The sequence below is a fragment of the Chanodichthys erythropterus genome, chromosome 23 (assembly GCF_024489055.1).
Source record: "Chanodichthys erythropterus isolate Z2021 chromosome 23, ASM2448905v1, whole genome shotgun sequence".
Lineage (NCBI taxonomy): Eukaryota > Metazoa > Chordata > Actinopteri > Cypriniformes > Xenocyprididae > Chanodichthys > Chanodichthys erythropterus.
Genome location: NC_090243.1, coordinates 20308123 through 20323201, shown reverse-complemented (window position 1 = coordinate 20323201; position 15079 = coordinate 20308123). Strand labels below are relative to the sequence as shown.

Here is a 15079-nt window from a genome sequence, read left to right as displayed (position 1 = left end):
CTTCCGAGGGTTTTCTGAAGCACACATAGGCAACAATGTCATTGCACCTTTTGAGGTCTGGAAAAATAGTAAAAACATCGTTAAAATAGTCAACATGATTACAGTGGTTCAACCTTCATGTTATGAAGCGACAAGAATACTTTTTGTACACAAAAACAAAACAAAAATAAAGACTTAAATCAACAATTTGAACCATTGTCATAGGTAGTGACAATGCAGGCTTCCATGTTTACGTCCATATGTCGACTCAGTACTGGCCGAAGCTGAACACGTGAGCAGCACAACATGGTTGTGTCAACATGATGCTGACGCAGGAGGCGGCTAATAAAATGAGCTGGCGTTCAGATGTAAACATGGAATCCTGCACTGAGTTCACTATGTATGAAATGGTTCAAATTGTTGAATGAATTTGTTTTGTTTTTGTGCACAAAAAGTATACCTCTCTCTTCAAAATATTACGGTTGTACCACTGTAGTCACAATGACTATTTTAACTATGTATTTACTATTTATCCAGACCTTAAAAAGTCCAATGACATTGCTGCCAATGTGTGGTTCATAAAGCTCTCAGATTTAATCAGAGTTAAACAGCACCTTCCCTCAATGACGATAACGACGTCAGCTGTGTTGGCATCTTCCTCTCCTACAGTGCTGTCCATGAGCTTGAACGGTGAGTGAGTGCAATCTGTGGAACATATGTTAGAAATGATAATATCAGAAATAGATTTCTTTTAATAAAATTTGAATAAATATACTTGATTTGAAATTTAATTTATTTGGAACAACTGCATTCAAGTAATTAGCCTATCAACAATAAATTTTCAATCATCTGGTAGAGTTAAAGTGATAGTTCACCCAAAAATGAAAATCTTTCATCATTTACTCACCCTCAAGATGTTCCAAACCTGTATGATTTTTTTTTTCTTCTCCTGAACACAGAAGATATTTTGAAATTTTTTGATAACCAAACAGTTGATGGACCCCATTGACTTCTGTAGTATTTTTTCCCCCTCATACTGTGGAAGTCAATGGGGTCCATTAACTGTTTGGTTAACGTTACCCATATTCTTCAAAATATCTTCTTTTGTGTTCAGCAGAAGAAAGAAATGTATGCAGGTTTGGTACAACTTGATGGTGAAGAATTTTTATTTTTGAGTGAACTATCTCTTTAAGGCTGCCTGAACACATACACTAGAAAATGTATCACTATTGTATAGCTTCAATAGGGAGTATAATCTCTTCTTTACTTGATTAATATGCATCAAATGCTTATCTATTTTATAAATAAGACAAAGCAGTGTAGTTGATGTGGATTAATGGGGTATTAGTGGTTTTCTCCGTCGCGTTTAAAGTTAATGGCCACCCATCTCAGGGCTCGGGTATAATCCCGGGTTCGTAAATTTGACTTTCGATGCTGTACATGTCCAATTTCTAATTAGAAAACTTGTATTTATAATTCAGATAGCACATGAGGGCACAATTATTTATTCACACAGATGAATAAACAGACGCCCTTCTATTGGCATTTGTCGCGACGCATCGCGCCGCTCTCGTCCGGCAAAGTGTATTTTAAACTTCACTGTAACTTACATTAAACTTCTCCGTAGATTACATGTAAAATACAAGACAATTGTTTTCGACACAGATGCCGTTTGCTAATAACGGATGTTTGTGCTAATCGGTTCTTTAGCAAACTCAGCTCTGTCGACTATAACAGTTAATGCGTTTACTCTTTAACCACCAGAACTGCAGACAGCCTAATTGCTCTATACTTCACTGGAAACATAACTAAATAAACAAATATTTTATAACTTACCGTGTAAAAATCAAATCGTCCTTCCAGGAAATTTTCCGTTGCTTTCCTCTTCCTCTGCGCGCCACTTCGGGGACCAAGAGCGCATGCGCAGAGATTGCCTGGCTTCGTGGAGTAAGTTTTACTTGTGTTTGTCATTTTTTTTTGCATTAGTTCATTATATGACAAGATACTAAGTAAATATTACTTGGGGAGTTCCATTTAAATTTACTTATGTATTTAAGCACAATAAAATAAAACGAAACCTCAAGTAGTTTATTGAATTAAACATGACATTCTGAAGTAAAAAGACAAAATAGGATTTGTTTGTAAAATATACTTAAATTATGCTATCTTTATTTACAAGTTCAAAAAATCATTTTTTACAGTGTAGTGGTAGCACAATATGATATAGCATTAATCGTTAGAACAAGTATAAATCGATAGCGGAAAATGCTACTTATGAGATTGTGCTTTGTTAATGTCTACACCTACATCAACACTAAACCTACCCTTACAATAATGCAAATACAGTAATTTTGTGTTATTTATCATGACAACAATGATGTAATATTGATGTATGCATATGCAGTAAGCCCGGGTAGGACAATCTGAGGGGTAGGTTAGCTAGCTAGCTAACTCAGCACATCATTGCTTGGAAATAATTATGGTTCTTTGTAAATAATGCATATATTTGATTGAACATAAAATGAGATGATTAAAGGCAAGACGGAGTAGCCTGGTGTGCTAAAAATATAAGCGGGAGAATGTTATCACTGCAAAGTGGTCAGGCTAATGTCTTGTGTTTATTCCACAAGACTTATGGATAAGCTGTTTGATTTATAATTATTAGGTTATTTTCACAAATTTCACTTAACCTGTTGTGGATGAACAAAGCTGTTCCTCAATAATTTGTGTTTCCAGTCTGAATGGTTTGTATGAAGCGGCTGCGCTGGGAGCTTTAGCTTCAATTTTGATCAAATTATTTTCTAATCGGTTGCATATTATGTTGTGGATATATCCCTCGAATGCATACTGCAGTCCCTTTTGTCTTGCTCTCTCAGATATTTCACCTGTTCGCCAAAAATGACTAATTATCTCCTAGGAAATGTCTGACACTGGTGCATACTTACTGTAAATGACTTGCCAGGCGCGAAAGCTTGACAGGCGTAGCAACAGTAACTAAGGAGGGCGGGGCTTAGCGAAGCGTCCATTAGGGGGAGATCAGGTATGATTGTAACACCTGAGTTTTTGAGCTGTAGTAAGATTGTATTCAAAGTTCCCACATTTGTTTACTACAAAAGTCACAAATTCAAACCTCTGCATGAATACCACAGCCATTATAAGTTGATGCCAAATCAATGGTGTGACTTCAGTTCTCAGGTTCTAGGATTGCATGACTGGGGGGGCATTTCGAAAACTTGGTGGGGCAGCATAATATGATTTATGATCTCCCCAGCCCCATAATTGCAATTAAAATTACAATGAATTTGATTTCTGCATTTTCTAAAAATGGCATAACTTTTGGTATAAGAATGGAAGATGTACTCATTCAATTTCTATTGAATAATATGTTGATTTTGGGAAAATGTTATATTCATGTTATATTCATCTACTGTAAGTTCCTTAAAACAAAGCAGAAAGAATTTTGGATTTACTCTAAATCTTTAAGAATGGTAAAATTTAAAAGTGGAAGAAGACAACTTGGTTCATTGAAGAAATGTAAAGAAGACCTGGATGCATGATTCTTTCTTTTTTTGTGTTTTTCCCCCCTTACTTTTGGTTTATTTCTATTGAGTTGTGCTCAGTTATTTTGGCTATATAAAAATAAAAACACAAGACATAATAACTGAATTTACACAAATGATTCAGTTCAAAAGTTTATTTGCTTGATTCTTGATTCTGTGTGTTGTTACTTGGATGATCAAAAGCTGCAAACATTCACTGATTCCCAAGACAACACAACACAATAAGAGAGCCAATGGGTTATAAACCTATGAACAGGATAACTGGAAATTCTGACTGGAATAAGACTGGAAGTTTTTATTTAATTTAAAGATCTACTTTTTTTAGTTCTGTCCTATAAGCTTCATAAAACACTTTCCAGAAGACAAAATAAAACCAAGTTACCCCCCAACTATCCTGTGCAAATGTTTATACCCCCTGAATTTTAATGCATTGTTTCCTTCTGGAGTATCAGTAAATTTTTTCATCATTTGTAACAGTTGGGTATGAGAAGAATCCCAAACATGGGTCTTATCGTAAAGAAAATGATAAAAACAGTCATAAATTAATGACACACAGTACTGAGAATAAATTGTGTATGTAAACTTTTGAACTGCTTAATATGTGCAAAGGCAGATATTATATTTTGTGAACTATATGTAAACATCTCATAATAATACATTTTTGTGTTGCAGTGCTAAATAAAAATACAATTTTTGATCTCACTTATTTTTTTAAATGATTGATACTTTGCAGATTCTGAAAGGTGTTATCACATCAAATATTAGGCTACTATTCAACAAATAGTGCAATATGCTGATAGAATATTTCAGAGCTGAACATAACTGAGAAAAACTATTTTATATTTTACTAGAATAGTTACGTCTATTTTTTTTTAAAAGTTTATAATTTATTAATTTTCGAGATTCATGACTTGGAAATCACAATTTTAAAATTACAAGCTAAATTTTCAAGTGTTCCATGATCGTGTAGCAATGAATTAAAGGTGTGTGCGCGTTTAAATAGAGACTAGAGCGCATTTATGAAGGAGCTGCATATCATCTGCTCATGTGATTGTCAATGGCTGTCTTTAGAAGTGATCAGATAAGGTGTGCAAAAGTCTTGGGAAACTAGTATAAGGATGTGGATGAGGATATGAATGATTTTTACAAGTTGAAATCTTGTAATTATGGCAATTCTAGCATGGTGTGAGCACCTGAAGTGCTGAGCGTGTCTGTGAGGGAGAAGGATGCGTGCCGTGAGGCGCACCAGAAAAATACAACCACACGTTTCTAGAAATTTGCTTATGTAACTAATTTAGTGTTGATATATTTTTTACATTTTGTTTGCTATCACAAAAAAAAAACGAGTATCCTAGGGATGTTGGAGGGGCATTGCCTCTCCTAGACCCGGCCCTGCTGTCGGATTAAGATCCAACACATGCAGGGATAAGTTGTAACAATTAAACAAAATAATAAAAGAACATTTATGCAATATGCTTTAAAAACAGCTTTATTGAAAAAATCCTAATGTATCTTTCTGCGACTGACCATAACAAATCTACTTACTGTTTACTTACTACTTTGCCGATTGTGTGTGTGTGTGTGTCCAGCCTGGTCTCATTGTTATATATAGGTATGAATACGTAACTTTCAAAGACACAAAACGTACATTTTTGTACATTTATAAAGGTGCTAAAATACAATATTGACGTAATTATGGCACCAAACGTAAAAATATTTACGTTTTTACAGCGAATAAACGTAAAATATTTACGAATTTTTCATGTCATAAAGATACATGTATAATTTCCATTTTATCGTTTTGTAGATAAATGTAAGATCCCTAAACCCCACCCCGTACCCAAACCTACCCATTTTATACAGAATGTTAAGAGTAAAACATAATGGACAGAAATGACAATTTTAGTAATATAACTATATAAAAATATAACATTAAAACAATATTTTGAGCCATTAATCCTATACACCTACCTCTAAACCTTCCCATAACCATTTCTTTAAACTACCTACTGTTATAAATAAAAGAATAACAGACAAACAAGCGTAATCACAATAATTCATTTTTTGCGAAAATGTCAAAAGTGGTATCAAAAGTAGTTCAAATGATGATGAGTTACAGTCACAGTCCTCTCTGGTGGTAATAGTTTTTTATAGGGTACAGAGCAGAATTTAAATTTATTAATCCATGAAAATATGAATCCATCTTCTCTCCGTGAAGGCGCGCACTCATTTCAAATGTCAATCCACTGAAACACGGCATGTCGCAATCTTTGATGAAGCAGGTGAGAACCAATGACGCTTTTTTGGCTAAAGGTTGCAGGCTTGCCTTCCAGTGGCTTTGGCGCAACTTTCAAATTTAAATTATAACGAGCGTGGGCTTTGACTGTGACGGTCACTGTTGCTGAGAATGAAGATGAAGATCAATGGATAAAGGGCTATAAGGATTATAAAGATATGGAGTACAGCAAAAAAATAAAATGGATGTGAATTTATGATGTGTTTTGGTGTATCTTATGGTTGTGTTGTCAGTCACTGCATAGGAGAAAACGTCATCTCTGTCGCAAAGAAACTAAATATTACAAAACTACAGAAATTTTCTTCATAAGATTTCAAATTGTGTCTTGGTTAAAAAATAGAGTTTGCAGCACAAGTCACGAACAGAATTGTTATTTCATATGAAGTAGATGAGTAAACTGCTTTCAATAAATTCAACAGAAAACATGTATTGATATGACAATTGAATACAACAGATTTAAATCATTAAAGCCATGATTTTAATATTAATACATGGGAATTCATATACATGCACACTTTACATTACATGATTTACATTTTTTACTGCTGTTAATATGTAAGTATTTTTACGTTTTAGTGCAATAAATATGTCAATGTTGTACGTTTTTGTGTGTATGAAAACGTAAGTAAATATACATGTGGTGGAACCACACTTCACGTAAAAATACACACGTATTCTCATGAGATCGCGGTGAAATTTCAGTTGTTAAGAACCACCAACTTTTGCAAACTTTTGGCAGACATGATGACAACATTCAGTTCACTGAAGAGTCGTCTTCTCATTGCTTTTGCCTTTGGGCCAGCATTATGTTAATATCACACTGTGGCATGGATGTTTGAGGAAGTAAAAGCATCAAATAACCCCTTTAAAAAGTATATTTATTTAGATCCCAGCAAGCTTTGCCCATGTTTAAAACAAAACATTACAACATTACAACTCTGACATTTAATATGGAAACAACAAAAATACATATAAAATGCTTACTTTTTCTGGGTTCAATTATGAGAAAAAGCCTTTGTTTTAACAGGGATGTTAGTGCATATTTTATAATTTGATTATGATTTATAAATTAATAGTCTACATCATTTATACATGTCTTTACTTATTGTGTTTTGTTTTTGCTTTATATACAGAAAAATAATGATCTCATTAAGAAAAGCAACTTAATTGAAGATGGAAATCCTGCTCGATATCGTCTGCAAACAAGTTCAGACAATTTGAATCAATATAAACTATATAGAAAAATGACCTTTGGAGAGAGAGACAAAAACAAACCCCATAAAACTATTCTGATGGTGGGAGAAACAGGAACAGGAAAAACAACCCTGATCAATGTGATGATCAACTACATGTTGGGTGTTCAGAGAGAAGACAAGGTTTGGTTTGAGATCACAGATGATCAGAGTGACCGAACATCAGTTCACAGTCAGACCTCCAGAATCACTGTTTATGAGTTTTATCTACAAGAGAGTCCAACAGATTTAACAATCATCGACACTCCAGGATATGGAGACACTCAGAGTATTGAAGTGGATAAAAAGATTGCTGAGAGTTTGTTCAGTTTAAGTGAATCTGCAGAAGGGATTCATAGAATAGATGCAGTGTGTCTGGTGATTAATGCAATCCATAACCGACTCTCTGACAGACAAATATACATATTTGATTCTGTTCAGTCTTTATTTGGAAGAGATATTGCTGAAAACATTGTCCTGCTCTTCACACACTCACGTGGAGCTATCCCTAAAAATGTCCTGACGGCTGTTGAAAAGAATAAAATCAAGTGTGCAGTGAATGATGAGAATCAGCCAGTGTATTTCCTGTTTGACAACTGTCAATCAGACGCTGATGATGAAGAATATCAGATGATCCAAGAACATTCATGGAATCTCAGTTTTAGAGGAATGGCAGGATTGTTCAGTTTTTTTAACAACATAAAACCAAAAACCCTGAGGATGACTCAAGATGTGTTACAGAATCGGAAGAAGTTGGAAGCAAATGTCTCTAATTTACAATCACATGTTCAAAAGATGGAACTAAAACAAAATGAGTTGAAAAAATCTCAAGGCGCTCTGGAGCAGAAGAAGGAATATGTCAAGAACAATAAGAACTTTGAGTATGAAGTTGATGTGCCCTACAAAGAGAAGGTTGATATTGATCCTTCTCTAGCCAGTGTGGCGATGTGCTGCAGCGTCTGTGAGGAGAACTGCCATTATCCAGGATGCTGGTGGGTCAGTGGTCTCTCATGGTGCATCGTGATGAGAAATAATCACTGTACAGTGTGCACAAATAAATGCCACTACAGTAAACATGTCAAAGGAACAAATATATATGTAAAAAAGACAAAGAAGGAGAAGAGGACAAATGAAGAGTTAAAGAAGAAATATAATGATCAGATTAGGAACGATGAGTCTTTGGTCAAGAAGCTGGAAGAAGATCTCCAAAAATTAGAGAAAGAGAAAATGAAGCTGGTGATTGAAGCTTTTCACTGTGTGGAAACTCTCCAGATGATCGCTCTCAACACTGACTCTCTGTTCACACTTCTGCATGTTGACTTTCTGATTGAGAAGCTGAAGGAAATATATGAGTATGAAAAGGTGAAAACACTGGAAGACATGAAGAAGAGAGCAGGAGAAGAAAAACACAGAGTTCTGGGATTCATAAAAAGAATTCATTAATTTTAGAAGTGACTTAAAATTGTGGTCACACATTAAGTTTTGCTTGTGAAAAGCATGTCTGTGCTGGTTCTGCACCTTAATGAGCTGGTTTTAGCTGGTTTTTATAGAAAATAGGGTCCAGAAAAGGCTTGTTTATTTTTTTGTCTTTCTTGTTTTCAGCATCAAATGTAAAACACTATATTGTTTATTGTAAACTCTATTTCATTTCTTATTATTTAGAGTTCAATTAAAGAAATGGTTAATTAGTACTCTGCTTTGTCAGCACAGAACTTCATAAATGTCAGCGGTTATTCTGTTATCATGACTGTTACTGTAACTGTCTTTTTTTATTTTACATTTTCGTCTTAGTTAGGGGCCAAGCCCTGAAGGTGCTGTAGCACCTATTGTATCTGTTAGTTTACTTTATTAGGGGACAAGTCCCGAAAGTGCGAAAGCACCTATTGTAATCGTTAGTTTTCTTCTTATTATTATTCTGCTCTGGGAGTCTATGGCAGCCCATAGAACCGTATGTTAAAAAGTTGTGAAATTTGGCACACTGATAGAGGACAGTCTGAACTGTGTCCATAGCCAATTTGGAGTCTCAAACTCAATCCCTCTACCTCCTGCTGTCCAAAATTTCACTCATGTTTATGATAATAACTTTTGAACCGTAAGGTCTAGTATCAAAATTCCTCTGATTCCTTGGTTCAAGCCGATTCGAATGCACCCTATGACATCATTTTCCATCATGAAAATTTTCCCGCCATTTTCCAAAAAACCTTTTTTGAACTCCTAGGTCGTTACTCCAATTTTCACGAAAATTGAACCAGATCATCTTCAGACCATGCTTGCAAAAACGTTTTCAAAAGCTTTTTGATAGATCCATCCGTTCTCAAAAACAGCACAAATGAATTTGACGGAAAGCTTTTCTTTATTCATTTACCATGAAATTAACAGCGACACAATAAGAGGTTCTGAAATCATACATAAACCACAATATCACAATGAACTGAACATAGGGCTGAATAATTTCTCACATTTCTCATGTTCTTTTCTGGTTAGTCCAGGGGTCAGAAAGTAAAAGTCCTGCCATATTTTTATTCCACCCACTGAAGCATTAATGAGATAAATAAGTGATTAATTGAGTGATGATTGAGCATTATTGAAGACACCTGATGATAACAAACAGAATCACCAAAGGAGAAAATCACAATTTTTAAGTTACCATCATCGAGGTCAGGGTTTGTTTTAGTTGAGCTCTTGACCCTTGACTATTTAACATTAGCTTTTGTTTGGGCAGTTTTAACTGCATTAAAACCAACCAAACAAGCAAAGTTAAAAGATGATCAGGTGTTGGTTATGTTTTCATGTAATCATTGTTTGATCTGAATCACTGAACTCATTTAGAGTCCAATCTCTGAGTTAGATTGACATTATTGATTCAACACAGTGATGTTAGTGCTTATATACTAATGTAGTCGCTATGAGTTGATTACATCCAAAGCAATTGATCATATTGTTTAGCCATTTGTACATTTTGGCTTTGTGAAACTACAGCATAAGAAGAAAGTGCTGCAGCAAACATATATAAAATCATGTGGTGCATAAAATTTTGAATTACTGCATCACTTAGACACACACAGACATCAAGAATCAGCATATGAATCTCAACAATGGTGATACAAATAAGATGCTTCATGCTGCAATGCATGCTGGGTATCACCATAGGACAAAACTCCCATCATGCACTGCAGTATGAATAATTATTGTCACCACTGTTGAGGATTGTATGCTATATTTTCTTGTATAAGCCTGAGCGGTAACAGTCGCTCATTTTTAATACTGAGGCTTTATGGTGGCATTTGTTTAATGGAAATTTTTTGGTAATGTTACGATTTTGTAATAACTGAACATCAGACCTATATTTAAAATGGCTTTCAAGCAGCAAATTCAAGCTGATCAGCTCCTTTAGTCTTTTGATTCAGCAATGCACAATTGTTTGCTGTGAAACATTATTTTAAAAACATAAAAAGGTCAAGCGCCCAACTAAAACAAAACCTGGGCTCTAAACGAGTTCAGGTCAAATAATGATTACGTGAAAACATAACCAACACCACCTGACCATCTTTTTTTCTTTGCTTGTCTGGCTGTTATAACTCAGTTGAAGGAACCCAAACTAAACCTAACATTAAAGAGTCAAGGGTCAAGAGCTCAACTAAAGCAAACCCTGACCTCCATGATGGTGGCTTAAAATTGTGACTTTCTCTTTGATTCTGCTTGTTAACAGCAGATCACCTTCTTGACACAATGAATGTGTCAAAATGAACACAAGTCCACCGATGAAGAAAGAGGCACAAACTTGCTTAACGGCTTGCGGAGTGACGTAGCAGCAATGTGATTGGATGATAGTTTAACACATGTTGTGTTGGACACAGTGTTGTTTCTCTCTCTCTCTCTCTCTCTCTCTCTCTCCACATCATCAACTTAAATTGACACAAAAATGTGTTAAAATAGTAATAACACAAAAAATGTGTTATTAATTAACACATCCTTTTTGAGAGTGTATATTTGCCTGATTACTAATAATGTAAATTGTTTCCAATATGTAAGAAATAATAATGTTATGCATTAATACTAATCTGCATATTTCCTTTAACATTCCTTTCTGTCCTTTACTTCTTTAAAAATAAAATTTAGAAATTTAGTGGGACCCCTGGACATGTGGGCCCCTAAAATCATTTCAATGGTTCACTCCACAGCTCAACTCTGATGATGCATCACGTTGTGTTTTACATCAATATGTTTCCTGTGGAAATTGCTTATTTGAAAACTTCTGTTGAAACAAATGCTTTGACAGTTATTTCAAAATCATGTGATGAAAAATAGGCGTTGGCTCAGCATAAATACACCAGTAGATCTTCCTGTCTCTAAGTTCCTGAAGTGAGTTGGAGAAAGAATCACTGTTGCAAACCAGGAACATTGTAAGTTAAATTCACACTTCTGTAGGCCTTATATTGAATACAGAATACTATTTGCTAACACTCACTTATAAATATAGAATTAAGAAGAAGAAAAGGATATCTTATAACCAAATACACTGTTTACAGAACTGTTTACTGTCTTTCTGCCTCCACTGATTCTACTAAAGCATAAGACTACTACTTATTTTACTTGTTGAATCATGTCATCTATGATTTATGGAAAGAAAATATCCTAAAATTATATCCAGTACAAACATTTCATCAGGGATAGTTACCAAATAATATTAAAATGCATAGATTCATAGTTTTGCGTCATATATTTTGGTAAAACAAAATAAGTATGTCAATACATGTTTAAACTCTTAAATCTATTGTTTTTTGTATGTTTTACATTACAGACAAAATAGGTCCAGTCTACGACCAGAATTGGGCAATATCATCGAGCAAAGTACTGTAATTAAGGGTGGTACTCCCACTAGATACCATCTGAATCTGAGGACAGAACCTTCTGATACACCGAATCCATATAAAATAATGACCTTTGGAGAGAGAGACAACGACAAACCCCATAAAACCATTCTGATGGTGGGAGAAACAGGAACAGGAAAAACAACCTTGATCAATACTATAGTCAACTACATGTTGGGTGTTCAGAGAGAAGACAAGGTTTGGTTTGAGATCACAGATGATCATCAGTCTCTACAGACGAGTGATGAGTCCGTTCACAGTCAGACCTCCAGCATCACTGTTTATGGGTTTCATGACCAAAAGAGTCCAGTCGATTTAACAATCATCGACACTCCAGGATATGGAGACACACGGGGAATTGAGAAAGATAAACAGATCGCTGAGAGTCTGCTTCGTTTATGTACATCTGAAAAACAGATTTATGAAATAGATGCAGTGTGTCTGGTGATCAATGCAACACAGAATCGACTCTCTGACAGACAACGATACATATTTGATGCTGTTCAATCTTTATTTGGAAGAGATATTGCTGAAAACATTGTCCTGCTCTTCACACACTCAACTGGAGCTCGACCTAAAAATGCCCTGACGGCTGTTAAAGTGGCTAAAATCAAGTGTGCAGAGAATGACAAGAATCAGCCAGTGTATTTCCTGTTTGACAACTGTCAGTCAGAACCTGCTGATGAAGATTATTATGAAGATGAGGAAGAACAAGAACAGAGGCAGGAACAATCATGGAATCTCAGTTTTAAAGGAATGGAACAATTGTTCAAGTTTCTTGACACAATACAACCAAAATCCCTGAAGATGACTCAAGAAGTGTTGCAGAATCGGAAGCAGTTGAAGGCTAATATCAATAATTTACAGTCACGTGTTCAATTGATGGAACTAAAGCAAAATGAGCTGAAACAAACTCAAGAAGCTCTGGAGAAGAACAAGAAAGATGTAAAAGAAAATAAAGACTTTGAGTATGAAATTGAAGTGCCCTACAAAGAGAAGGTTGATATTGATCGTACTTTAGCCTATAAGGCCACATGCTGCACCTTCTGTGAGGAGAACTGCCATTATCCAGGATGCTGGTGGTTCACCCTTCTCTCGTGGTGCAGCGTGATGAGAAATAATCACTGTACAGTGTGCACAAATAAATGCCACTACAGCAAACATGTCAAAGAAGCAAAAATATATGTAACAAAGACAAAGAAGGAGAAGAGGACATATGAAGATTTAAAGAAGAAATATGAAGATACAGTTGGAGATGGTGTGTTTGTGGTCAAGATGCTGGAAGAAGAACTGCAGGAATTAGAGGATGAGAAAATAATGCTGCTGAATGACACTTTTCACTGTGTGGATAAACTGCAGAAGATCGCACTCAACACCGATTCACTGTTCACACTTCTGCACATTGATTTTCTGATTAAGAAGCTGAAGGAAATAAATGAGCCTGAAAAGGCTGAAACACTGGAAAACATCAAGAAGAGAGCAGGAGAAGAAAAACACAGAGCTCTGGGAAGCATGAATTTTTTTTTTGTGTAAATATATACTCATATACTAAGTTTGTCGATGAGGCTGGTCCCTATCAGCACATGCATGGGCATTCACCTATGTACCTTTTTTTTTTCTTTTTTTTTTTTTAAACTTGGTTGTTAAGAGTAAGGTTTATTAGTATATTTATAAAATTGTATTTTATGGGTGACCTGGATTCAAAACTTGTCTTCTTATTTTAAATAAAGCTCAAAAATCTGAAAGGGTCATCTTTTTTTATGGTTTTATTATTATTATTATTTTTTTTTTTTTTAAGCATGGCTGTGCTGGTCTATGATCTAAGCAAGATCTGGATCAAACCAGCATGGAAATTCATACCTAGTTATTGGCGATTCTATTACACGGAACATGAAAATAGAGACACCAGCCACCATAGTCACATGTTTGCCGGGGGCCAGAGCACCTGACATCAAAGCAAATTTAAAAGTGCTGGCTAATGCTAATCGTAAATATTCTAAAATTATTATTCATGTCGGCACAAATGATGTTCGACTTCGCCAGTCGGAGATCACTAAAATTAACATTAAAGAGGTGTGTGAACTCACAAATACAATGTCAGGAGAAGTAATTTGCTCTGGTCCCCTTCCTGTTTGTTGGAGTGATGAGATAGTTAGCAGATTATCATCACTCAATGGCTGGCTGTCTAAGTGGTGTCCGCAGAATAATATAGGTTTCATAGACAATTGGAAAAGTTTTTGGGGCAGACCTGACCTGTTGAAAAGAGATGGTATTTATCCGTCCCGGGATGGTGCTGCTCTTCTCTCTAGTAATATGGCACATAGTCTCAGAACTAAAACATGACAAACTGGGGCCCAGGACAGGAAGCAGACAGACTGGCTAAACCGACCGCCTGCTAGCTGCCTCACGTTACAGAAGTCAGATAAATCCCAACACATAAAAACTCTTACACCTAGATATTATCACATAGAGACTGTGTCTGTACCCCGAATTAGTAAAAACAAAAAACTTCCAAACCCATTAAATGGTAAAAATTTAATTGATGTTCAACAAATAAAAAATAGAGATAATAATGATAAACAAATGATAAAGCTTGGATTGTTAAATATTAGATCACTTTCTTCAAAAGCACTTATTGTAAACGATATTATCACAGACAATAATCTAGATGTGCTGTGTTTGACAGAAACCTGGCTAAAACCGGACGATTACATTACTTTAAATGAGTCTAGCCCTCAAGGTTATGATTATCGACACAATCCTCATCAGAAAGGCAAAGGTTGCTGTAATTTATAGTAATATTTACAGTATCAGCCAGAAGTCTTTCAAATATAATTCCTTCGAAGTGATGGTGCTTTACGTAACATTATGTAAGTTGACATTTGTGTTGGCTACTGTATACAGGCCACCAGGACACCATACAGACTTTATTTAAGAGATTGCCGATTTTCTATCAGAATTAGTACTAGCTGCAGATAAAGTCCTTGTTGGTGATTTTAATATCCATGTAGATAATAAAAAAGACTCATTGGGATTGGCATTTACATTCTAAACTCTATTGGTGTTAGACAACACGTGTCAGGACCCACTCATTGTCGTAATCATACTTTAGATCTAATATTGTCACATGGAATCGATATT

The 15079-nt window shown here is 35.3% G+C and overlaps 2 protein-coding genes and 1 long non-coding RNA gene across 4 annotated transcripts in view; all 3 read left to right on the top strand.

Moving 5' to 3' along the window:
* LOC137014248 (uncharacterized) overlaps positions 1-15079 on the top strand; it is a 439549-nt gene that overhangs the window by 104502 nt on the left and 319968 nt on the right. The gene's annotated exons all lie outside the window — the stretch shown is intronic.
* LOC137014417 (uncharacterized) lies at positions 5798-8510 on the top strand. The gene is made up of 2 exons (XM_067378723.1): positions 5798-5821; positions 6969-8510. Exons 1-2 carry the CDS (start codon positions 5798-5800, stop codon positions 8508-8510), a joined length of 1566 nt encoding a protein of 521 aa, XP_067234824.1.
* Positions 11440-13680, top strand: LOC137014104 (uncharacterized). Its single transcript, XM_067378248.1, has 2 exons — positions 11440-11470; positions 11869-13680. The coding sequence occupies exon 2, from the start codon at positions 12005-12007 to the stop codon at positions 13469-13471; it is 1467 nt and encodes a 488-aa protein (XP_067234349.1). The 5' UTR covers positions 11440-11470; positions 11869-12004; the 3' UTR covers positions 13472-13680.